This window comes from Phalaenopsis equestris, unplaced genomic scaffold, assembly GCF_001263595.1.
Source record: "Phalaenopsis equestris unplaced genomic scaffold, ASM126359v1 Scaffold000006, whole genome shotgun sequence".
NCBI lineage: Eukaryota > Viridiplantae > Streptophyta > Magnoliopsida > Asparagales > Orchidaceae > Phalaenopsis > Phalaenopsis equestris.
Genome location: NW_018164448.1, coordinates 1,530,121 through 1,557,459, shown reverse-complemented (window position 1 = coordinate 1,557,459; position 27,339 = coordinate 1,530,121). Strand labels below are relative to the sequence as shown.

Here is a 27,339-nt window from a genome sequence, read left to right as displayed (position 1 = left end):
GTATATGAGCCATGCCATAACAAATCTCCACCTTGGCGAATATACAGCCCCTTAGGAGAAAAGCTACCTGGGAGTTACACTTGCACCAATGTGGGTTGGGCCACCATGCTTCTGCTACGCACTCGCTGATCTCAACCAAAAATTCCTCTGCAAAAATCCTTGCTTAGACCTCCCTCTTTTTTTCTTTTTTTTTTGAAAAAAAAAAGAAAAAAGAAAAAAGAAAAATTGAAATATTCAAGCAAAAAAAATAAATATTTCCTCTCCGCCTCCAAGAAAAGAAATAAATATTTCCTTTATTTCCTCTCTTTATCCAGCAAAGAAATTCCTTAATTAAATTTGCTTAATATGAAAACTTTCCTTTAATTCTTCTTCGTCGTTTCCGCAGGCCAGGAAAAAAAAATAATAATAATGGCAGCTTTCCTTTTCAGCCACCTTCTCTCTCCGCAGCAATGGAAAAAGGCTTCAATAATTTTCCTTTTCAACTCTGCAGTCTTTACTGGAAGGGAGGGGAATATTCCTCTAGTAATCAAAGATTCCTTTCCTGATCTGCTCCTCTCCTGATATGTCGAACCTTCCTTGCAGCAAATCGGAGCTCCCCCAGCGCAACCTGCGATGCCTCCTGCGAGCAGCTTTCCGAGACGACGAACCCCGCGCAAAACCTTCGCCGAAAGCTATTCACGAACTCTTCCTTTTCTGGGTCGCTCCACAGCTGCGAACCGACCTTTCGGTCACCCTGGTCGCGCGAACGCCCGAACTGCCGAACAACAGATCGCGATCCTCCTGCAAAACGCTCGAACTTCGTTCTCCTGCACCCGATCCTTCGCACGAAACCTCTGCGGCCGAGTTGTCCTTCGTGCGAAGATCTGGAACCTGCGCCTGCGTTGTGCAAGATATGCCGCCCGAACTTCTTCTTGCGCCGATGAAAATTTTCTTCTGTGCCCTCGAACCAGTCTCTGATACCACTTGTTGAGAAAATTAGGGCGAAGAAAACAGTAACGACACAAATCCAGAAGAACACAGAGAATAACGTAACTTCCCGATTTGGACAGATTCTTCCGCTTCGCTCCGCTCTGCTCCGCTTCGTTCCAGCGTCTGTCCCTATATGGTATATGAGTCATGCCATAACAAATCTCCACCTTGGCGAATATACAGCCCCTTAGGAGAAAAGCTACCTGGGAGTTACACTTGCACCAATGTGGGTTGGGCCACCATGCTTCTGCTACGCACTCGCTGATCTCAACCCACCGAATTCCGAGAGACACATCTCTTCAATTCCAAGAGACATCTCTTCATTCTAAGAGACTCCAAATCCTGGTATTATGAGTCATACCTAACAATTCTCCACCTTGGTGAATATCCAGCCCTTTAGGAGAAAATAGCGGCAGAGTTCTGCTAGGCTTCGGTCGGGAAGAAGATCGACAGCTTCTTCCGTCTCTACGGTGCAGCTTCTTAAGTTCGGCGAGGAGGCTTCTGTTTCGCAAAGGAAGTTTCGCGAACAAGCGAGATCTGCGAAAGGCGAAGTTCGAGCGGGTTCGGCGTAGAAGTTTCGTGCGAAGGGCTTTGGATCGGGTGCAGGAGAACGAAGTTCGGGCGTTTTGCAGGAGTTCGCGGTGTTCGGAAGGTTGTTCGGGCGATCGCGCGACCGAAGGAAGCGGCTCGGGAGAAGGAATCGCGGGAGCAAGCAGAGCGAAAGGCGAGAGGATCGCGGAAATTTCGACTTCGGCGGCTCGGCGACAAGCTGCGATCGGGCAGGAGGAGGCAGCAGAGGCGGAAGGCTTCGCGCGCAGACTGGAAAGGAAGGCTCCCGCGCGAGATCTGGCAGACAAGGAAAGGAGCGGGCGGAGACATAAAGAAGGAAAGGAATCCCTTCGGCTTCCCATTTTTGGCTCCACTGAGAAAGGAATCACAACACCAATAATGTGATGGTCTTATATAAATGAAAATTATGGTTGCAAGAAAAAAAAAAAAAAAAAACTTATAACATCAATTTGAAATATCTCATCTCCAATAGTATTTTAGAATAAAAAAATTATTTTTTTTGTCTTGGCCATGCAAGTGGTGTATGCACCAGACAAGAGGACATAGAAATGACACATCATACTTAGCATTAAGATGTCGACAAATTGGAGTTCTACTATAATAAAAAACTTAAACATATACAGCAATTTCTTGAGGATTGAAATTTAATAAATGATAACATATTTTAAATAACTAAATACATGTTAATACGAAATTGTGTCTAAATAAAGCAAAGGAAAAGTGATGGTGAAGGTGCCAAAATTAAATTGCTCTTCATATCCATCGGTAGTTATTATAACATAAGAGAGTAACTATAAGGTGATTATTTCCTTGGATGGCACTTTTTTTTTTTTTAGCATCAACATGTGTTACAATTTGCTAAATGTCTTGAAATTAAGTATATGAAAAATAGCGTAGTTGTTAAGTAATAAAAATGCATAAATATTATGTTTTTCAACGTAAATCTTATATTATTTTGTGCTTTTATATTGTCTATTTTGTATTTTGTTACAGTAAGTTCACTTGATAGTAAGTTAGAGAGGAAAGGACAAAAGTATTGTAGTAATGTTAGTGTAGCAATGTTATTGTAGTGGTGATGTCTTACAATGTTTTCTAGCAAGTTTCCCAAGAGCAAAGCGTCGCAGCGTTAACACCAACATGGTGTGTCATAATGTTATACTTTGAGCGTCATAGTGTCATCAATATTAGAATGAAAAATCAGAAGATAAAGAGCTTGGAGCCTCAACTCCAGAAATTGAGCGCCTCAGTGTCAAGTGATAGAAGCGGAGTATTGTCAACATTCACATTAAAACATAGAAGAAAAATCTCTTGATGTGATTGTCATTTAAGGTTTTTTGGCCAGATTCGCTCATTTAGAATGAATAGAGGTGCTCCCCCGAGGATAACTAAGAACAATTTATGATATGATTAATGAAATATCAAATATCACTATGAGTAGTTTCAAATCGTCTTCATGATTCTGTTGTTACACATAATTTGATAAATCATAGTATTTTCTATGATCTTCTATACTAGTGGATTAATTTGATTATACATAATCTCAATGTTATATATATTGAGAAGATTTTTTTTGATATTATCTTAAATGCTATGATGGATATTAAGAATAACACAAAAGATAATGTCAATGCAGGATTAGAATTGAAAAAAAAAACATTAGAAGTTGAAGGAGTTAGAACTTCAAGAAACAAATGCACATAAACTAATAAAGGTTAAACTACATATTATCTCACATTGGATCAACAAAGAATAATATATTAATCAATGCATTTACTACAATTTTCTAGTCGATATGAGTCGAAACTGAGCTGTTGCGTTGACTTGGGAATAGTGAAGATATTCGACATGAAAAGTTATGATTGTCACATTTTTTATAGTGTTTACTATCAACCACATTCAATGCTCTACCAAATCTGATACTTAATCCATTAATCAAAATCTGTGCATTCTTCAAGGACTTGTGCGCGGGGAACCTAAAAGTTGATTCGTTGAAAAATCTTGAAGGAGTATTTTATTAATTTTATGGAAGCTTGAGCGTATATTTTTTTCTTATTTTTTTAACTCTATGGAGCATCCGCTTATACATCTATGCTATGAAGCTATACTTGAGGGTCTAGTGTAGTACCGATGATTGTATCCTTTTGCGAGATACATCCTATGCATACCTTACATTTTATGTTTGAATGATCTATTGCCATAATTTATTAAAAAAAAGCCTCAATGTCGCTAGTTTTTAAATAAAATCAAAAGAATTGTAAAAAATAAAGCACATCCCGAGGGCCTAAAGTGTGAGGCATACCTACCGCATGAGAGAATCTTTTTCGTTCCTATTATTTTGAATAAGGAGAATGAATACATCAAACTATTGATGAGATGTATTAGAGGAATGAATTATTCGTATTACATATATAAGAAAAATCAACTGGGAGGCATAATACACATTACCTCAATAATAAAGAGCTATGAGTAGCAAAATTGTATGTTCTACTAAACTGCGACAAAGTCCAACAATTTATACATTAAGATTTCTAGTAATTAAATATTATTTGAGTTTTTACACTAAATGTTATACTAATTAACTTTAATATGTAAATAACAATGATATGAGTAAGTTCTTTACCATAAATTTAAACTTAGGGGATAACTCTATTATAGATGAAAATATTGAGAAGAATTTTCGTCATGGTTCAAATTATACGTAAATTAAAGTAACTCCTCAATTAACAAGTTTGTCATATAATTTGTACGCTCTAAGTAAAACTAATTATATTTTAGAACTTGTTAAAGATTCATAATCAAAGCAATAGGGTTATGGATTAGAGCTTATTAGATCTTGTTTGTGGGCTTAATCGTAGTGTCACTATATGACAAATATTTGATGTCAATTGTTATAGATTTCCTCTGAGTTCTTGATGTGATGGGAATAAGATGTATAATTGTAGTGTTTGTATTGAAAAATTACCCACTCAAATAGTGAGATCAGTTATTAGGACATATTTGAAGAATTAATGCAGTTGCAATATCCATGTTATATTACAATTTATGTATATTTATTCAAATGTGAGTGGTTTGATCAAATATTCAAATGAGTCGGGCCCCTCTACTCCAACCAGTTTGAGGCAGGACATCACGGAGCAGATATATGTTGAGTTTGAGGGAGACTCGGAAGTTATTTGAATAATCTTTTCTATATTTGTGTAACTACTATTTTTATTTCAGATTCTACCTCCTCAGGCAACCTGACAAATGCATCACAGTGATCATTAGGAGTATATATGACTCTCATTATCTCTCCTAGAATAAGATCTAAATCGCAACTCGGAACAGGTGGTTTAGGGAATCCTATGTATTAGTTAATTTAAAATAGAATTATAATTTCAAGTTATTTTGTCATGTTAATAAATATCAAATAAATTTTATTTTGCATAGGTCCATCCACTAACTGTCGAAGCATCATCAACAAATCTGACATATTTTTGTGGTTCGCACTGGACATCGGTTGGGTGATATGTTCACGACGACTTATGGGAAGGGACAATGGTCCATCTGGATTGGGGTGGAGATTTTGGTGCAATTGACTAGATCATGGGCATCTCTTGATTATCAGAAGAAAAAGGATACAAATCAACAAAACAAGTGTACTAAGAGAGTCAAGGGTGCCTCTCTCCACATTGGAGGATCGTTACAACACAGAGCACTGCCTGAAATTGGTGAAATTGACTAAATACTAGACAAATCAATGATGCAATTATCTGATACTTATAATTTCATGTCCACAAGCTCACAAGCTTGATCGCCTGCCCAACACTATGAAATTGCTTGTTTGGACGAATCGATGCCGATGTAGATAAGAGTGGGTCTCCAAACTCTCTCAGTGTGTCAATGTAAGTAAAAAAACTTTGGTTATTATATAATTAATGTAAAATATCAATTAACCATTATTTTTAATTATAAAGGAGGACTACGAGCATATTTGAGATATACAAAGCTAAATCCTGACAACTGCTAGTAGTATTGGTAGTTAGTCTATCACTAAGTAGTCAAATTTTGAGATGTGAAGGCAGGCAAAGGGGTGGAAGAAAGAGAGGGTATAATGACCTCGGTGTATTGGGCATTGCATTTGAGATCGAGCACTTCCAATCTACTTAGGGTAGTTTGAAATCATCATCAAAAAATGATGAGTTTGTTTAGCGTGCGAGTCAGTGTTATGGCTGAGGAGCTCTGTCAACTATGTGGGTCACTAGCGCGATTGGAGAAAATTGTAGATCACCATGACAAGCGTGGATGGGGAGGAGGGAGAGGAGGGGAAGGATGAAGATGAGTATGCTAATGATACCCCATAGGGTTTTTTTCTTTTCTTTTTTAGTATTTGGACATTATCATCTGTATATATATTTTTGTATTTTTAGATTATAAATTTTGTTCGATGTGCACTTTTATAGATTTTGAGTACTATTTGTTAAAATTTATTTGTTTTTATTTTGATACATGTTTATGTAATATATTATGTGTTGTGTTGGTAAACAGTAAATATTTATGATATTTTTTGTGTGCGGGTTGTAAAAAGCTGATCGTTCTTTCATATATTTTTTAAAATTTGCTACATGTTTGCATCAAAGTTGTGTCAGAAATTCCTGACACTAATACCTTTGAAACATTCTGACGCTAATCACCTCTCTAGCAGATACTGTGGACACAAATGAAAGAGCAAGTTTGGATCCACAAACGATGGACGCAAATGTCATCGTTAATGTTTACATCGGCATGAGTCACATCAAAATGGCTAAGTTCGACAATATTGGATGGAAATATAGAGGTAATTGGTTTGCACCAGACACGATTGTCGCAAATTGTATTTGTGATGACCATTTTTTGCATGAACCAATTGTCGACGCAAATCGGTCATTGATATTGTTTTACATCATATTTTTGTTAGATTAACGTCGAAATTGACCTAAGGTAATTTGACAAAATCCTATTGTGCATACTGAAGTTAGATTTCACGAGTTCTCCTATGAGGGAGATATAAATGAGTGTAATGAGGTTTGAGTGTGATGTAATCTGTACATTATCGTTATTGTTTCATTGTGAATTTCTTGGAGTGGTGTGGCTCCATAATTTTTTTCCGTTCTCAAATTTTTTCACATTAAATCTTGATGTTCCCTGTATTTTTTGTGTTTTATCACTTTTTGTGCTTCTTTTCTAAGTTTTGTTTCAGATCTCTCTAATCAGTTTCACAATTTTTGCTCACAACAGTTTAGGTGTTAAAATGCAAATACATAAGAATTGAGTGGTATATATGTAAATCTTTCCAATAATTAAAACAACTAATCACCAAAAAGACCTAAGAGGGCTTTTTTAATGGGATGTAACAATAAGTAAAAATCATTTTTAATGGAAAAAGACTTTCCTCTGCTCAATTGACACTCTCTCGACGTCACATTCTCTGATGTTTCATTAGCCATGGTGCATTCTTAGCCATGAAGATGAGCATAGAAATCTTCAAGAAGTAGAGGTTGTAAGTTTGTGCATATTACAGTCTCGAACCCTTGATGACTTGGTGGTAGACCGTTCAATGTGTAAAGTATGATGTCTTCAGTGTCCACTTTAGATTCTGCTGCAGCAATATTTTCTACAAGATTTTTAACTATGGTGAAATATTTTGTCATATTGTTTGATCCTATAGTTATATTATGGAATTCATTATTTAATTGAATAACTCTAGATTGATTCTATGCCTGAAATCTTCTTTCTAGGTTTGTCAGATTTCAACTGTAGTGTCGAGATATAAAATATATGACAAGATGGGTGGGGAAATGGTAGAAATCATTGTTGCTGCTAGATTTATGTTTATCATTTGTTATATTATATAATCTTGATTTTCTACTACTTGGCCGTGAGCATCAAGAGCATGCTTTGGTGGATGGAGAAATTGATTGTCAAGAAAGGTAACAAAGCCATTTGCCGCAAGTAGTTTTGATATCTAAGTTTTCCCTAGAGTGTAATTAACTTGAGTTAAACATGTCCCAGTTACATTTTTTATCCGGGACATCAAGGACTTTAGTGTAGAAGGAATACTTATCTCATTGAACTTGTTGTAAGCCGTCTGAGTGTGTTGCCCTTCTTGAGTGGAGCTGAAGGGACTGGAATTCATTTTGCCGTGAAGCAAGAGGCTCTGATACCATCAACAGAGAGAAGAAAAAGATACCAAAAGCATAGAACGAAAGAAGGAAAACAGAGAATCAACAGATAAGAATGAATATCATCTCATGAGTTGTATAACATTACATTATTGTTTAAATAAACAGCCTAATAGCAAACTACTAATAACAACGAAGGGTAAATAAGCCATTAGACTTATAATACATTCTAATATGAAATCGTCTTTCCTTTGTAGATAAGCCCTAGCCAGGAGCTCTAAAGCTTGGAGCGCCAAACACAGTGGAGATAGCAAGGAGAAGAACATGGGCTACAACAGAGAATGTGACCCGGAGAGAATCAAACAGAGTAAAGTTTTCTTCCATTAATTTTAATAGAATAGTGCCACCAGAAAACAAAGTATTTAACGTAAAAGCACATAAATGTGCAATCTCAGCAAACAGAAAGCTTCAGTGAGTTATAGGAAGGTAATTTTTCAGCTTTTCCAACCATAATCCTTGGAGAAAATTTCCAAACATACCACAAAATTCTTTTATATTTACATATCTAGCACCTAAAGTTCAATTTTAACCAATCATTTAACATTTCTTTTTTTTGCAACATAACAAATTGTATACATTTCAAAAAGTTGTGATTTTTTCCTGTGCAAACGTGTTCATCTTAAATTTAAATAATTCAATGGATTAAATGAAATTAAAATTAAGATCAATTCCATCAAGTATAATATAATAATATGATTAATCAAATTTAAAATTTGATTAGTTTTACCATGCTAATTTAATAAATTTGTTGAATAAGCAGGAATTGATTAAATTTGCAAACATAGAATATATATGTCTAATCAAAGAGTGTTCAAGCTGTTATCAATAAGCTTATTTTTTAATAATAAGAAAATGATATAATTCAAACATAAAACTTTAAAATAACAAATTAAATTATTACATTAAATATTTTAAAATCAATTAAACTTAATTTATTTAAGAAATTAGCGCTATAATGATGTTAATTTTAAAGAACCAAAAGGTGGTCATAAGATGAGGTTAATCTTAAATAAAATGTGAGATATATTACTTGTTTCCGCTCTTTCGCAGAATTTAGTAAAACCTGATGAATTTTTTCCTCCATTTCTTTCTAGTTTTATCTTAAATCCCAGATTTGCTAAAGCTGGCAAGATTTAGTAAATTTGAATTCATAAGATTTACTAAATCTGTTAAATTCGTTACCAATAGGCCCTACAAGCCCCACGAATAGCTCTTCATCTATCGAAGAGAGTAATAAAGAACACATAAATACTATAAATTCATACTCTCACCTCTCATGCTATTCAAGAATGTCAAATAATTGATGTCTATTATAAGTATTATGACATTCATCATGCCAAATCAGTTTTTTTTGTAGGATTTTAAAAAATATTGTCTTCTCTTTAACAGTCTCAATAAAACAAAAAAAGAAAAAAAGAAAATCACATCTCAACATTTTCATATGAAGCAACTCATGGCTCTTAGAATATTGTTCACATATTAACATTTTATAAAATAATGAGTACCAATGCACAATGAACTTGAGACGTCCAAAACATTTAGAATAATAGGCATAATAAAAGAAACATATTTGGATGATTGAAACTTGTCTTTATGCAACTAGAGATGGGATGAACATGCCATGTTCGTTTGCCCCTCCATTGTTGCACAAGAAAAGAGCCTCCTTGCACATGTGAGTGAACAGTTTTTTTTTTGGCCAAGCTGATTCAACTTATCATCGTTTGCTCATGATTCAACTGATTCATGCATTCATGAAAATAATATGCATTTTCTCTACTAGTTGCCATGCCATTTTGAGCTCATTATTTTTATGGATAATTAAGTTGATGGTGCGTTTAGGGCGGCGTTGTGGTGACAGTGTGGTGCCGCACCGTACTTTTTTCTGTTTGATGAAATTGTGTTTTGTCTGTATTCTCGAAAAACTACAGCTGAAAGTTGTATTTTCTCACCAGACTTGACTATCTGATATGACTGCTAAAATGTCGCAATCAAACATTTAAAAAAAAAGAAATAACCACAGTAACTTTTTGAATAAAAGTTTATTTCTTAGCAGTTTCATAATTGCTTCTTCAAACAGCTGCAGACTTATTTCAAATTATCTTAAAATTTATATATTTAATGCTCGCTTAAATCCAGCAGATAAGATTTTAACTTTTGTTTTTTGTAACACCGATAAATCATGCGGATCACGTGGCCGAATTGGGGCCGCCTACAGACCATATTCACAGCTCTGACGAGCCAAAAGAAAAAGTGAGGGAGAAAACGAAGCCCCGGCATGCAGAGAACGTGCCAGTTAACTTGAGCAGGAATTATCTATGATTTAATGTTCATTCAAACAAAAGTAAATAATTGAAGAAATTAAATCTGTACCCCACTAAATTCAATTATTCTTCTCTTCTGCTGTTTCCTTTTATTAATGTAAATGTGAATTAATTAAATTCGATTATTATTTGAAATTAAAAGATTTAGGCGGTATTTGACTGTAATTTAAATTAATGTTGGATATGATTTATCAAATTTGATAAATTCTTTCAAGCTTTCCAATGGTGATATATATATCCTTTAAATGGATTTATTCGGATTTATTAAATATGGATTTACGTCTAGTGAAGACTGAGTAGGGTAAAAGAGTGACGAAATATGAAAAATTAGATTTAATGAGATTTGGATTTAAGATTCATTTTCTTATGTTTGGTTTGATTTAAGTTAAGATCATGCATAAATCTGATTAATAATATGCTACTAAACACCGCCTTAAATAGGAAGAAAGTCAAAAGAATAGATTTATGTTAAACACGATAAAAAATAACACTATTCTAAATTTATAGCATTTAAATGTGAAAATTTTAATCCGTGCACGAAAAATATGTCAGCATGAATCTCGAGTCTTTCCAACGGTCAAGTTAAACAACAAGCATATGGAGGAATATACTCACCGAACGACAAACTCTAGAACAAGAAGAACCGCTTTGAGTCAAGCTTGAGAGTCGAATCATTAAAATGTCCGACAATCGAACTAATGCTAATAGATCGAACCAAGTTTCGAAAGTCGCCTAAAAGCTAACGAAACATATCAATGTAAATTGATCGGTTGCGTGCCCATTGATCACCAATATCTACACCGATTGTATAAATCCACTTGTCATTTAATATACCTGAAATTTGTAATGTACTAAAAGAACATCCTCACTAACTAATGATTGGATGACATATTTGTAATTTTACAATATATCTCTCACTTTCTATTAATAAGGATCAATTTTTTAATAAAGATTATATGTTACTTATTGTTCATAACTGTCCTTTTCTATTATTTTTTTATTTTTTGCAATGCATTATTATTTGATGTGTTTTTTTCTTGGATATTTTCAGATTTAACAATCACATTTATTAAATTTTATCAACTTAAATCTAACGGGAGGCAGCGGAACACCCCGTGATCCACCATCCGAATGGTCCCCACGATCCACAGCCAACGGTCTGCCGCAAGTAATGTCGAGTTTGTAAAAGCCCGCCATCTGCCGTATGCGGAATGGCGATCAGCGAAATAATTGTCCTTTGTTTGTATAATCAATTCGCAACAAACTTCCGCTTCCTGACAAATTCCCAAAGTTTGAATCTTGGCAGACTTCTATCCACTGCTTCTCTCCGTCCATGCGAGCTCATGGGTTCCTCTGGCGGAATCGCCCCCCTGCCTTAAAAAACCAATCTTGGTGAAGAAATATTGAAGGGGGAAGAAGAATTAGTAATGGAAGAAGAAGGGATCGTAGAGGAGGCGGCGGCAGTACGGCTAATGAGCTCGGATTCAAGATGGGTTGACGGGAGCGAGCTGGAAGGGGAGGAGAAGAGTGCTGCTCTTTTAGGGTTTGAGGAGGAGGCGATTCTGAGGAGGAGGTTGTGGAAGAAGCCTAAACGGGAGGATTCACTGAATGTTGAGGCCATGATTATCGCCGGCTCACAAGGGCTTCGCAAAAAGGAGGTAAATTGCTTTACCGTTAGGAGTTCTTTCTCAAGTTTTGGATCTGAGTTTTCTTCCCTTGATATGCTTTTTCATGATTTTTGCTTGTTATTATTGATGTAATCAGTAGGGTTTCGAAAATGCGGGATCATCGCTTAGTATTAATGCTTTGTTTGGTAGAGATGAAGCTGTTGATGTACTGCCGTACTAAGCTGATATATTTCAGGAACTAAAAAGTGTTAGAACAGTGAATTTCGCTGTATCTGCTTTAGTGAAACAAAAAGTTCTTTTTATGGCAAGTTTGTCTGCTTGGAAATTCATTTTACTCGACAAATTCATCCGTACTGAATAAAGCAAAAATTGAAAAGGTTTGTCCTGCTTTGTAAAATGACTCTGTTTCTAATGAAATGACGGGGTTTCAGATTATGACAAATTTATAGGTTCCCCGATGCTGAATGAAAATAAAATAAAGCCGCTTACTTTTTTTTTCTTGGATTCAGATTTACGATAGTATTTATGTCTGAGTCCTGACCAGATTCTATCTCTGCTTTCTAAGAAGTTTCTCTCATTCATAACAATGGGAAGTTCTCGGAAACTAAGGCCAATTTGTAGAAAATTCCTCGTATTCGTGAAAAAGGAAGTTTCTGGTGATGCCATGATGATTACAGCATAATTATTATGGCTAAAGGAATCCCAATGGCTTCCACAACATTTCTCCTTGTACAGATTTCATCCTGGCTGGTCAATTATGACTATGGCTGTATTCGCTGTGACACTTTGTTGCATCATTTTTTCATCACAGATTTCCCTCTGCAGTTTTTTGTTATCTTATCTATCTATGGTTTGTAAACATGCCGATGTGTGCGTTGTCTACAGTCCATCAATGTATCTCGTATTATACAACTTGAAAATGAATGTCAGTACATTTCTATGAGGATTTCAAACTATGGCTCGATACCTTTCAGAAATCAAAGCCAAAGTGAATCTTATTGTTGTTTTGGCAGCTCTGCTGGATTTTTTAACTCATTCTACCATACAATTTGAACTGTCTTCCCCCAAGCTATCAAGACAACCATTTGGGCAAACCTACAAACCCTTAGTCTTGATAATCTATACTGCCTGTTTAGCGTTGGAGCCTGATTTTTTCCGCTCCTGCCTCCCCGATCGCAAAACGTCGCGATCCCTCTCCTGCTTCCGTTTGCGAAGAGTCGCGCATCCCTGCTGTCGCGAACCGTTCCCGCCTCCCTTCTCCTTTAAGTTGCAAACATAAGAGAAGAAAGTTTAGCAGTCACGGTGTTATTCTTCGGTTTTCCTTGGGATTGAGGAAGGAAGGTGCAAGAAGTTGTTCCTTGCGGTGAAGGAAGAAGGAAGAAAAAGAAGAAGATTGTTCTCCCTTGACTTCTTCTTGGTGGTTATTGGCTGAAGGGAAATTGAGTTTATTTATTTTGTAAGTTTATCTTTTTCGATGTATCTCGGTGTAGAGTTTCTTCTGTGTATCTCGGTATAATGAGAGAAGAACAGAGAGAGAATAAGAGAGAGCAAAGAATTGAGAGATTCCTCTTGTAAGTCGAGGTGATCAACTGATGTAAATTCCTCAAGTAGTAAAATCCTCTGCAACTTCGTAGATATATGCAATTTGCCGAACCACGTAAATTTGTGTGTTCCGCTGTTGTTTTTTTTTTGTGTGAATTTTCTCGTTACATTTTTCATTTCGTCGATCATTCTCCTGTATTGTTTGATTTATATATATATCACATCAACTGGTGTATATCTATCTCGCAACACTGCCTACTATTCAGTAAGGATGCAAAACCATGATCTCCCAACATAATATTCAAAGGATTTCATTTTCCCTACCAAATTATCTCGACATACAAATCTCTCTCTATAAACAACCATTCACTCCCTTCTCGCATTAGTTTCTATTTTTAGTATTCATCATATTGATCTGCATATCTAGTTCTCTCGTTGAAGAACGGTAAATATCGGGAACCATAATGAGTTGCTCGGAGCTAAGCCACTCATATGACCTCCTATCACAAAACAGATTTCACGAATGCATCCAAGTCATAGAGATGGTTCAAACGAGCCTATTCTCATCTAAATCGACTTTGTTTTGTATGCATCAAAGGGGTTAAATATTCATCATATTTGAATATTATATAAATTTAATATATATTAATACACCCATATATTAATATATTTATATTTATTCCTAAATATATTTGTTATTATATATTTATATATTAATAATTGATGCATCATCAATAAATTTTTATCATCTAACACGAATTTCGATATATTTTTTTAGGAATAGGAAATTTCATGTTCAAATTTAAGATCATCCAATACCCCAATTTCATCAAGTTTATAATCAAACTAATTGTTTTGACAAGCTGAACCTAATGATACAAAAATTAGTTTGGTTTCGTACAATCATGCACGAATCAAGCAATTAAAATATTTTTGGAGGTTTTGTATCATCAATTGAATGTTCAAAAGAACTTCAAATTTAACATATTCATATTCAAATCGAGCTACTCAATTAGAAGAATCCAACGATCTTAAGATTGCTCAATTTCGTGGTCATTATGGCATTCAAATCATAAAAAAACCATCTATGATGAAAGAAGATCAATATGTCTAGATCAAAAAGGAGGTTGGGAAAATTATTCGCCAAAAAATCAAAATGCTCTTCCTCATTGCATATAAATAAACCCTATTTCTTTACTTAGGGCCCGTTTAGGGTAGCTTATAAGTGCGGCGGCGTTTTGAAAACGCAGCCTCATCGTTTGTTTCGCGCGTTGGAAATGCGTTTATCAAAACTCTGTTTCCTATTTTGCATTACAAGAGGATCGCGGGTCTAGACCCATGCTTCGCGTTTCCTTATTGTGTTTAACCCCCAATTACTCCGCTGCCCCTTCCCGCAATGTTTTCTTCTTCCTTCGTTCGTGATTCTTCTTCCTTCATTTGCGATTATTCTTCCTTCGTTCACGATTCGAGAATAAAGGAAGCTCTCAGTGCCGCAGATTCTTCCTTTGTTCGCGATTCTTCTTCCCTGATTCGACATTGCTTCTGCTTCTTCCTTCATCGACACTCCTTCTGCTTCTTCCTCTTTCGTCACTCCTTCGTTCGCTTTCCTCTGAGGTAATATGAATTCCGACAAAGGGCACTGTTCTGTCTCTTAAATTTGAAGCCTCTGCAGACTCTCACTACTCCAAAACCACTCTCTCTCTACTCCAGAAGTAGTGTGCATTAATGGTGGACGTGGGTAAATACCTAATAGGTTTAATGTTTCCCGTTTTAGTGTTGTTTGTTCTCACGATTTTGTTGAGCCAAGTTTTTTCTCAAGCTTCTATCACCATTTTTTTTTTGGGTGTTAGAATGAATTAGTGTTTAATTTCATTGTTGTTTTATTAAGGGAGGCATAGGTTTATTGTGCCATTACCTTTTTTTTTTTGTTTTTTCTTGTTAACCTTTTCCTTTAAGATGTTATTACTTTCCATGGATGATGCAGTAGTTTGCTCATTTGGGGAGAAAATGAACAAGTGTATACTACTTTGTTGTGATTTATATTAGATTCTCTTATGATTTTGTGAGGAGAGAAAATTGTCTTTGCAAATAATTTAACAGAAAAACATAGGAATTTGACGATTATTTGGGTAGAATTATTTGCCTTAAGCCAACTTTATTTTTTACATACATGCCACCTTATCTATGCATGAAAAGGTTTATTTCGTTCTTAAAAAGTTAAAATGGTGCTATTTTTTTGAGTTATGAAAGAATTTGGTGCTATGCATGTAAAAAAGTTAAGTAGAGGTGTTAGATATGTACATACATAGGAATTGGGTGATATGTATGTAAATACATATAGCGCTGTCCAGAGCAGATTATTAATTCAACTACAAAATTTATAAATAAGCTGTTTACAAAACACACGAACCAAACAACTCAATTGTTTATCCAGAATAGAGACAAATTAGTCATTTCAACAGAATCAGGGGGCAAATTAGTCATTTCAACGATCGTCAATTCTGCGTTCTCTAGCCGCCCCTGCTCGCCGCCGGTGGTGACCTTTGCTTGTTAACATTGTATCCCAAAAAAACGGACTTAATATTTTCTCCTCTCTCAATCCTCTCTCTGCACATTATTTTCCCACGCAAACCCTCCCATGATATCTCCGATTCCCGCAATGCCACCTGTTCGCATCTCTTTCTTCTTCCCTTCTATAAGCCGAGAAGTCCTAACAAATCTTCCTCCTCCCACACGAAACCATCCCGCCGGCGAGACTTCCTGCGCCAACTCCGGCAAAACCTTCCTCGGGCGGCAATGGAAGGTTCTCCAGCTGTGAATACACATTTGACAAGATCTCCCAACAGAAGAATTTTTCTAAGAATAGATTAGGTCATAAGCTTCCAAGTCCTTTCGGATTAAGAAGAAATCGGCAAAACTTGACGCTTAGCATACTGAAGTTAAGTTTTTCCCTAATTGCTTTCATTACGATTTGGGTTTCGCTCTACTGGAGTGCATATATCTCCAATGTCTCACAATTTAACATCTATAAAGGTTACAGGCGGGTACAACTGAAGCTAGTTGTGGATCCCTTCCTTGTTGAAGAGCTCGCCAATAGAAGAGCTGAATATGAGAATTATGTGCCATGTTATTATACTGTTTCAGAGAGTTCAGATTCAGCAGAAGCCAATGGCCATATTGAATATGAGAGGAAACGTGTTCTTGGATTTGGAAAGGGGCAAAATTGTTTGATTTTGCCACCTGAGGAATCACAGGATTCCATTGAGATGGCCGACAGGAAGGGACGTCATATGGAAGGAGAATGTGAAGGTTACAAGGAAGGAGTTCTCGTCAGGAAGTTTGACAAAGAGGATGATGGTGTAGGAAGAGCTTCTCTCTTTTCACTCTGACTTTTTAATGGTTCATGGAGTAGAAGACGATTCACATCAGATAGCTGAGACGATTGGGCTCAGAAATCAGTCAAATTTTAGTGAGGCTAGGAGATGAGGGTGCAAGGGGACGGTATAAGGGCCTTGGAGCTACCCATTAGATTTACTATTTATGAAAGTTTGAGAGCTCGATGGCACTTACAGAACTTAGCTTGTGGATGTCTATCCAATATTGCTTCTTCAACAAATTTATGATCACATCGTCGGGGATCACACAAATGTATAAAAAGATTGTGCTCTTAAACTCTTAATATTTGGTTTGTGGCGCATTGGATTCAATGAGGGGAACCCATGCACGCTTTTCTTAGTGTGGCGGGGCAAATGATATCTCATCCTCGTGATGCAACCCGTTTGTACGTGTTTGTCACGAGTGAACTCATGCATACTTTTCTTAGCATGGTGAGATAAATTTGACGACGCCCATGATGCAACGTGAAGATATGCATATATGTGTTGTGGATTTTGCTTATAGGTGCCTCATGGTGGGTTTCATTCATTTCTGCCTTGATGTTTCACGACACCGATCATAATAAATGTCTTTCATGGCATAGTGGCTAGACCCAACTTTCCTGATGTATCTCTCTTGCAACAATGATGATGCCTAAAATTACTACAAAGCAGTCGATAATAATGCAAGTATGTGCCGCTCAAGTTATACACGAATTTTGAGTCAGTGTGTCGATCCTACAAGAAAACTAGTAAATTTTCTAATTACCTTAGTTTTAGTTTACTAAACCTTTAAGTCTAATTTGTAGTCTTTCAAGTTTTTGACGTTGAGATGTTTTTAAAATCCAAATGAAGATAACAAAACTAAATTTTGGAATTTTTCAAAGGTGATAAAAATCATCCTCATATGACTTAGATTGTGTGAATCCTCAAAGTTTTCCTATGAGATCCCGTTGTTGATTTTGACAACCAGGAAAAAGTCCTCCTTAGCACCTGTCGAGGTTATAAAAGGCTTTAGAAACTCGTATTACAGTTAAGGGGGCTTAACCATGTAAAGTTTTTCAGGAATTCTCTAGTCACCTATCTATGCTGCAATCTCCTATTGACAATATTTTTTCTCCACAAGGTGACTTTCTTAATCTACATTAATCAAATAACACAACACAAAAATGTCGGAGAAAACCTCATGGATAAAACGTTCGATTCATTTAAATATCCTAATCACAAGAGCATAAAAATATTTTTCTACCATTCATGATAGTAGAACAAAAAAAAAATTCATTGAAATAAATCCAACATGTAAACAAGTACAAAAATTCAAACAAAAAATTCTTTGCCTTGAAGTAGACCTTGATCCTTCCCTTAAAGTTCAAGCACTCAATGCAAATTTCCCTCGTACGTGCATTCAAATATCTCATTCTTTCCAACTCTCCAAAACTCTTAAAAGAAAAACCCTATATATAGGCCTTCTCCCAAGGAAACCTAAGGAGAAAACCCTAGGGCACAACACAAGAATCCCTAAAAACAAGTAGAAGCTGCCTTCCAATGACCCAAGAGTTTCCCTTGATGTCCAAGGCCTCTCCTTATATGGCTAGGTCTCCAAAACTGTCATAAAAACCTTTCAATTTAAGTTTCCCGCATAACGAGGTGCCCTTGCGCTGCTGATTGGCTCCGGTTTTGCCGCATATTCTAGATGTTCGACACGGTCGCGCACGATCCTGACTTGGGGTTGCCAATCTGATTCTCTCTTAGGATGGTTCACAACAAGGGGCGGCACTCTCTGGCGTGGGGTTGCTACTCCTACTAATTGGTCAATTTATGACGTTTATCTCCTTGAAATTTGCTCCACACCTATATCCTGTGAAACGCAACAAGAACACCTTCCTTAAGTGTAAAACATCATAATAATTAAGTAAAACATGTATTTAACGACAAACAACAACACATTTTTGATCCACATCAGATGACATCGGGAGGCTGTCAAAATTCAAATAACTTAGTAAATTCTATAATTATTTTGTGGCTAACCTTGCAGTATCGCATGTGCATCTTTTTTGTCTTGGTGGGTTTCAAATATTTTGATCGCGGTGTTTCATGACACCGGCCATACATGCCTCTTTTGGCATAGTGGTTAGGCCCAACATTCCGAAATAGCCTCTCACAGAGATGACATCGGGAGGCAGCCGAAATATTGCCAAAATTTCGTTTGAACGTTGGGCTAAAATGATAGATCTTTTAGTACAAATTAATGATAAAATTTGGACTTAAATAGTTATATAATTTATTAAATATGGAAGACAAAATTAAATAAAAATAAAACCCGCACAATATTTATACGGGACTCGGTGACTCGTCAACGAGCTTAACTGAAACCTGTAACAAATTCACTATTTCATCTTTAAAGGTACATGATGCATTAAAGGGAATTCATATCAGTTTTATAGGGACTCGACGACTCGTCAACGAGCTCTCGAACGGAACCTTTGATGGATACACTAGATCATCTATAAATATCAATGAGGTATTTTATTGGTTTGTTGAAGCATTTATAGTCATGCACTTTGATTATGGGGATTCATTTGAGCACTCAAGTAAAAATTTAGTGGAAAAAATGCCAATTTTCAAAATATAAAATCAAAGTCTGGAATGTTTTAATTGCCACCGAACTTAATCACTTTTGTAATAGCTGACAAAAAATAAATTTTAGGACCCACATATGAAATCTTGCATGTCAGGGTACTCATTGACTCGTACCTATAGTGAACTCACCATCTCATATATAAAAAATAAATGAGGGATTAAAAAAACCTGCATCAGATTTATAGGGGACTTGATGACTCGTCAACGAGCTCAAATGAGATGTGTGATGAACATACTAGATCATCTATAAATATAAATGAAGCTTTTTATTGGTTAGTTAAAGCACTTAAAATCATGTACGATGATTATGGGGATTCACTTGATCACCTAGTGAAATTTGAGTGTTTGGAGAGATACATAATTCCAAAATATACGATCAAAATCTAAAATATTTCTACTCATCATCAATCTGTAATCCCTCTGCACCAGCAGACATAAGACAAAACTAAAAACTTAAATTAAATATTTACACAAATTTTAATGATAATACATTCACAAAAATAATAATAAAATCCCGTAAAAGTCCGCTTGAATTCAAAAGCCCTAAATACTTGTATGTGCTTCGTCACTTGCCTTGAACCAAATCTTAAGTGTCTGAAAATGCTACGCGGGTTAATTGCATGTTTAAATTAAAATCAAATCTATATGGAAAAATTCATCTTTTTAAAGCTTTACAAAATTTGAAAGAATTTGAAAGTCAAATTTAAACTGTTAAACCACACAGTCTCAAGCAAGCTGCCTTGCATAGTGCAAGAGACATAAGTCACACCTTCGACCAATTCTATCCCGCTTCTCACATTGATTGAAGTGACAAAACCGAGCCGCCTGTTGGACCCTTCTCCTAACAAGAATGGTAGTTAACAAGACTAATTCTTTTTGAATTCTTAAGTGATTAAATCTAATCAAAATTATAAAATATGCATGCCAATGAATTCCTCTGTGATAGTTATGTTAAATTTGAATCTCGAAAGGAGGGAGTTTGCTTATAAAATCCAAATCTTCAAATCACAAAATCTGTTAAAATACGAAAATGAAATCTATCTTTAAAAGCTAAGAGTATTCATCTACCCTCTGCAATGGTTCGTTGAGGTGGAGAAATTTGATATTAACCTAAGCTCACATAGGGCTAATGTCATGCCAAGTATATTACTAAATTCAAATTCAAATTTAAAATAACTGTGCCAGTAAGGATGTTGCTCGAGTCCTATATCCGTATGATTTTGTCATTAGGCTCCACAAAAGAAATAGTTACGATTAGAACCCTCTAATCGGATGATTTGACCTTCCTATATGAATAGATGCACATCAAGAGTATGAAGGAAAAGATCAAATACAATAATTCTCATGGATAACAAGGATAAGGTAGTGGAATGGAAAATGTGAGTTGTCACTCTTTTGAGATGGATTCTTAAAACAAGTGAGTAGTAATACTTTGTGAGATAAGATAGCCTATTACAGTAAGAAGATTTTTGTTAAAAATTACTAAATATTGATTATGGAGTGCGGAATTACAAAAGATTTAAAAAAAAAAGAGTATTATTCTTAGAGAATGGCTAAAAATGGTGATTTTGAGGTTTATAATAAGTATAAAAATCTAGAAGCATTTCAAATAAGCTTATAGCCATACTAGTGTTGAAGCTAAATATAGAGGCATGTCTCATTTTGCTTGTAAAATGATCTGAATAAAAAATCTTTAAAGATGATTTTGATTTTATTGTCAATCAACTCACTATATTGTGGCAATTTTGCCACAATTTATATTACCATCAACAATATGTTTCATGAACATATTAAACTCAATATAGTGGACTACCACTTCATTCGTATTGTTGTGCTTCCTAAAAAGGTTGTTAGCGCTTATATTTCCAGTTTCAATAATTGGTGGATACTTTTGTTAATGCTTAACATCAACTACCCTCATCTTATTTTTGTGACAAACTGGAGCTAACATATCTATAAATTCTTCAGCTTGAGTGAGAGTATTTGGAATGGAACTATATATATTGAGAGAAGTCTTTTTATTGGGAACTATATATTTTGAGAGAAGTCTTTTTATTGGGGATATTATTTTTCCTTTTTATCCCTGTTTATAGGTGCAATCTTATTTAATAAGAGAACAAGTTTGACAGTCGCAACTTCATGATTTTCACATCATTTCTCTTTTTCATGATTTTCACATCATTTCTCTTTTTTTTTTTTTTCCCGGCAGACAAATGCACTGTCGTGATTAACATGTAGCGTAGAATTTGACGAAGTACTTCTCTTAAATTATGTTCAGAATCTCTCAGCATGGAGCACTATAGCTATGGCATTTCAAACTCTTGGTGTTGTATATGGTGACATGGGTACCAGTCCCTTGTATGTTTTCAGTGATGTTTTCAGCAAGGTTCCCATAAATTCAGAATTGGATGTGCTGGGAGCATTGTCTTTAGTTCTCTACACAATTGCTCTTATTCCTTTTGCAAAATATGTTTTTGTAGTGCTGAAGGCTAATGATAATGGAGAAGGTATGAAGTAATGATTGTTTTTGAAATAAATGATTTTAAGTCATTGGAACATGTGTATTAAAGATGAACATTCTCTCTTTTTTATGTGGAAGCATTATGGTTCAATTTTATCAATTAATTTAAAATATTTGCTCTGCTGTAATTCAATTTTTATTTGCAGGTGGTACATTTGCATTATATTCATTGATTTGTAGGTATGCTAAAGTTAGCCAACTTCCGAACCAACAGCGAGCTGATGAAGATATTTCTAGTTTTCGGCTAAAATTGCCTACTACTGAATTAGAAAGAGCTCTAAAAATAAAAGATTGTCTGGAAAAGAATTCTTGTTTCAAAACTCTTCTCTTACTGCTGGTTCTAATGGGTACTTCTATGATTATTGGTGATGGTATTCTTACTCCATCCATGTCTGGTAGTCTGCCCCTTCCAAACGTCATCACTGTCATTTTATATTTGACATTTCTGTTGTGTTTTTGTGAATTTATTTAATATTTTTGTTATTTTGTTCTTTTCCAGTATTATCTGCAGTTAGTGGCCTGCAGGGAGCTATTACAGGAATTAATTCAGGTTTTTGGATTTTTATTTTTAGTAAAATTTTATGCTGCCTTTTCTATTATTTTGATGGGATAGTTTGGTTCTTCAATTTTTTCTGCATAATCAATCGCCTTCAATTTTTTTTTTTTCTTTTCGCAGATGCTGTAGTGATTCTCGCCATTGTGATCCTCGCAGTGTTGTTTAGCATACAGAGTATTGGAACTGGCAAAGTGGGTTTTCTTTTTGCTCCGGTGCTAGCACTTTGGTTCTTTGGTATTGGCTCAATTGGATTGTACAACATTATTAAGCACGATATTTCTGTTTTTAGAGCTTTAAATCCAGCTTACATTTATTTCTTCTTCAAGAGAAATAACTTGAAGGCATGGACAGCTCTTGGCGGTGTTGTCTTGTGCATCACAGGTTCCTCTCGTATCTACTTTTCAGTTATATTACTAGGCATTTTTTTTTCCTTGTTGAGGTAAGACGGACTTTGTCGTTGGTTCATTTAGCTGATTGAAATAGAAAATAAACATTGAAAATGCCAAATTTATTATATTCAATCATTTAGTTTGATGTAGATAGAAAGCAACATGAGTTTTAGACTTACAAATACCCTCAAAATACTAGAGAAATGATGATTTTATTTCTTACACTCGAAATGAATTGAAAATAAAATCATTATTTTCTATTTTCTGTCAACCAAAACAGCCTTCAGAGGAAACTACGTGTGTTTCCTGTTGTCTTTAACCTGACTTCTTTCTTTAACAATTGTGGTTTCTTGAAGTGCTGTCTCTAATTTTTTTTGGGATGGAGAATTACTTAGGGCTTTGATTGGTTCACAATCAAAATCAAACACAAGCACAACAAAGCAAAGTAAGAAAAAATATTCCAGGATTTAATATTAGAAAATCTCGAGAATGAGAAAAAAATTATGGAGTTACACCACACCAAAATTCATTATGAAAACAGAATTGTACCGAAACACACACTCAAATCAATTCTCTACAAACACAGAAAATTACAGAATATTGCTCCAAGCTTTCATCTCGATCTCATAGGAGAAAGCCCTCGCTTCGAATTCACCCTCCCGAAATATCACCTTCATGAAAAAACCTGACCAGAAACACTGCAAGCAAGAGAGAAACCAGCCTCGTCCCTCCTCAAGGCTTTAACTTCCAAATCAGGAGAACACTGTAAGCGCTGTTGTTATGCAATATACCAGGATGAATTGAACCCGCAACGTGGTTATGATGTTGTTCGACCTAGGCATACCATCCGCTGTAACTACACTCATTTCAAGCATTGTTAAAGTGCAACAATCTTCATGGTTACGATGTTGTTCGACCTAGGCATACCATCCGCTGTAACTACATCTGTTGTAACTACACTCATTGTAATTCTGCAATAAAGCCTTGTAGCCAAATCATCAATTTGCTAGCCTCAGTGATGGCAATGTATTCAACTCCATTGTTAAAGTGCAACAATTTTCTGCAATATGGAAACTCAATTCACCGTTGTGTTTACCAAAGTGAAGATATGCCCTGTCATACTTCTTTTAATGTCCGAATCTCTTGTCACGTTCGAGTATACAAATCTTTGTAAACTGATCCCTGCACTTTCGAAATAAATTGTCATGTTGATTGTTCCCCTCAAATATCTAAGAATCTACTTCACCGCCTCACAATGATGCCTTTCTGAATCACTCATGTACCTATTGACCACTCAAATTGCATATGCATTATCTTTTCTCATACAAATCATACATATATTATGCTGACAACTGCTGAAGCATACAAAGATCTCCCCATCTTTGCTTGCTCTATTTCAGATTTAGGTGATAGTTCCTTAGATAGCTTGAAGTGACCACCTAAGAGGGTGCAAACTGATTTTGCCTCTCATGTGTTAAACCTCTGTAATATCTTCTCAACATACTCAGTCTGAGACAACTTCAGTGCACCTACACTTCTATCCTCGTTGATCCTCATCGCGAGGATTTTTCTGGTTGGACCTAAATCCTCTATCCCAAACTTACTTGATAATTGTTCATTTAAGTTCTGGATTTTCTCCATATCTGCATCTGCAATTAGCATGTTATCCACAGACAAAAAAACTAAGATATATCAATTATCGAAGTTTTTGATAAAACAGCGATTTGCCTGATACATCTTGCACCCACTTACATGAACATGTCAAACCTTTTGTACCATCGTCTCAAGGTCTGCTTCGCTCCATAAAAACTCTTCTTCAACATGTAAATCAAATATTCTTTCTCTGAAATCTCGTAACATTGCGGTTGCACCATATATAGCTCCTCTTTCAGATCTTCATAAATGAAAACCTCATGTACCACTGTCGCAAGGTTTGCTTCAAGCCATAAAGGCTCTTCTTCAACATGTAAATTAAATATTCTTTCCCTGGAACCTCATAACATTGTGGTTGCACCATATATAACTCATCTTCCAGATCTCCATATAAGAAGACTATCTTTACATCTATTTGCTCTATATGTAGATCTTTCTATGCTATTAAACTCAACATAACTCTGACAATTGTCATCTTCACTACAGGAAAAAAAATCTCAGTGTATTACACTCTTTTTCTGCTATTGAAGTCCCTTTACAATATGTCTTGTCTTATAGTGTCTGCCACTATCTAACTTCTCTTTCAGTTTGTAGACCCACTTGTTGTAAATGCCCTTTTGCTATCTGTTAATACCGTCAAATCCCATTTCTAATTTGACCTTAAGGATTGTTTCTCGTCATCCATGACAAACTCTCACTCTTTTGAATCTTCAACTTGAGTGGTCTCATAGCACTTTGGTGTTAGCAACAAATAGTACAAAAAAGGAGAATGCCTCTGTTTCTCTAGTAGCTTTGTTGGACGTCCCAAGTTTAGTAGCAGGTGATTGAAAAACTTCTTGTACTTCATTTTCTTCCTCTCGATCACTAGTATCTTCTATCTTAACATACTCGGACTTTTCATAAGTAATTGATGGGTAATTTTGAGTTTTAATCATGTCCTTGTACATTTTCATTTCATTGAAAGTAACATCCTTGCTCCTGATGAATTTCTAATTTTGATAATTTTAGATTATGTATCCAAATTCATCCAATTCATTCCCAATGAAAATGCACTTGACAGATTTCGAGCAAGTTCTGCATCAACATATACATATGCAAAACAACCAAATGCCTTCAAGTGAGATATAGTTACCCCTTTTTCACTCCAGGTCCAGGCTTCTTCAGGTAAGTCTTTCTTTATAATTTTTGATGGACCACGGTTGATTAGATTAATTGTAATATTCTCTGCTTCTGCCCGGGACTGCCTTAGCTAGCCTGCATACAACCTCATACTTCTGGCATGCTCTATATGGTATTGTTCATGCGCCCAACCACTCCATTCTACTGTAGAGTTCTTGGAACGGTGAAATCATGTATGATCCTCTGATCACGATACTCACCCTCATTATCTGGTTTAAGATACTTCATCTTCAAGCCAGCCTCATTTTCTGTCATGATCTTTCACTTCTTAAACACTTCAAATACGTTAAATTTTTGTTTTAAGAAGTAAACCGATCTCTTTCTAGTATGATCGTCAATAAATATTATAGTAGTAAAAACCTCCATTAAACTGAATTGAAGTAGGATCACATGCGTCAGTATGCACTAACTCCAATTTGTTTTACTTCACCATTGACCCAGCTTTGGAGAAAGAAGTTATTATGCTTGTCATATACACAATCTTCATAGAAACTTAAATTTACATATCTCAAACCTTGTATTCTTTGAAGATAGGGACTTTGTACCTTCCTCTCTCATATGGCCAAGCCCATGGTGCCACAGACCCGTATCTACCTTGGTTCCAGATACACCAATAAAATCCACAATTTCATTGATCATGTAAAAATGTCTTCAATATTGCCCCAAACCATCATCATTGTCGCCTGTTCACATTTCATGTCTCACCTATGAAAATCGTCACATACGTTAATTTTATCAGTTGACTCGTAGAGATCAAATTTCTCTTCAGACTTGGAGCATTTCTGACTTTACTGAATTTTCGGATTGTTCCATTTGACAATTTGATATACACATTATTATTTTTTATGATACTGCAAGCCTTGTTATCTCCCACATAATCTTTTTCTAGATCACTCTAAATATAAACAACTCTTTGTTGGGGCATAAATGAAAAAAGGCTCATGAATCTTCTATTCAATATCCAGTGCTGACTAGGGATAAAAATCAATGAATCACTTTAGATTTTGTCAATGGAGATTTTTGTAGAAAGATTCCTTTTTTGTCCTCCACCACCAGCCTTCCTTGAAGCTTTATAGTTCTGTTTGAAATGCTCTTTCTTCTTATAGTTCCAACATTCTCCTATGCTTGACCTAAATTTTCTTCTTCTGGACTTGAATCTGTCTCTTTGCCTGTATTTTGGTTTAGCTTCTTTCCCCTGTTTATAACATTTAACACAAAACCTGAAGATTCATTGTCGCTGCCTTTCTACGAATTTCTTCGTTCAACACTAACTACATGACATCATCAATGTTTAACTTCAAATTGTCTAACGAGTTAACTCACCATCTTTATCAATCTATCCCAGTTGTTCGATAATGAAGAAAAAATTAATAGTGATCTAATTTCATCATCAAAATTGATACCAACAACACAATTGGTTTGTCACAATGTTGAAATTATTAAGATATTCAGCCATCGAACAACCTTCAACCATCTTCATGTTGAATAACCTCTTCATCCAGAAAAATGTATTAGAAGTAGAAGGTTTTTCATACATCATTGTCAGTGTCGCTATGAGATCCACCGTAGTTTTCTCATTCACTACATTGAATGCAACATATGAGAAAAGTGAGACTAATCAAATCTAGGTTTGTTCGTTGTTTCAAACTTCTTGGTGATTCCTTGTAGTGACATATACATTTTTTTTATGATACAACAAATTCTTCACTTGCATCTTTAAGCATGCAAAGTTTATCCCATTAAACTTTTCATTTTGTACCTTGCTTTATCGACAATTGCTCCCACTCGAATTAACAC

At 35.4% G+C, this 27,339-nt stretch overlaps 1 protein-coding gene across 3 annotated transcripts in view; it reads left to right on the top strand.

The window, feature by feature from the left end:
• The first annotated feature begins 7,797 nt into the window (after window positions 1–7,797).
• LOC110018204 (potassium transporter 23) overlaps window positions 7,798–27,339 on the top strand; it is a 28,697-nt gene continuing 9,155 nt past the window's right edge. Inside the window, exons 1-6 of one of the 3 annotated variants that reach the window (XM_020715448.1) lie at window positions 7,798–8,046; window positions 11,112–11,718; window positions 21,523–21,751; window positions 21,912–22,160; window positions 22,265–22,315; window positions 22,442–22,702. In XM_020715448.1, the coding sequence (XP_020571107.1) occupies window positions 11,488–11,718; window positions 21,523–21,751; window positions 21,912–22,160; window positions 22,265–22,315; window positions 22,442–22,702 (1,021 nt within the window). In that variant the 5' untranslated portion in view covers window positions 7,798–8,046; window positions 11,112–11,487. The remainder of the gene's footprint in view (window positions 8,047–11,111; window positions 11,719–21,522; window positions 21,752–21,911; window positions 22,161–22,264; window positions 22,316–22,441; window positions 22,703–27,339) is intronic. The other 2 variants (XM_020715447.1, XM_020715445.1) reach the window with 2 other exon arrangements.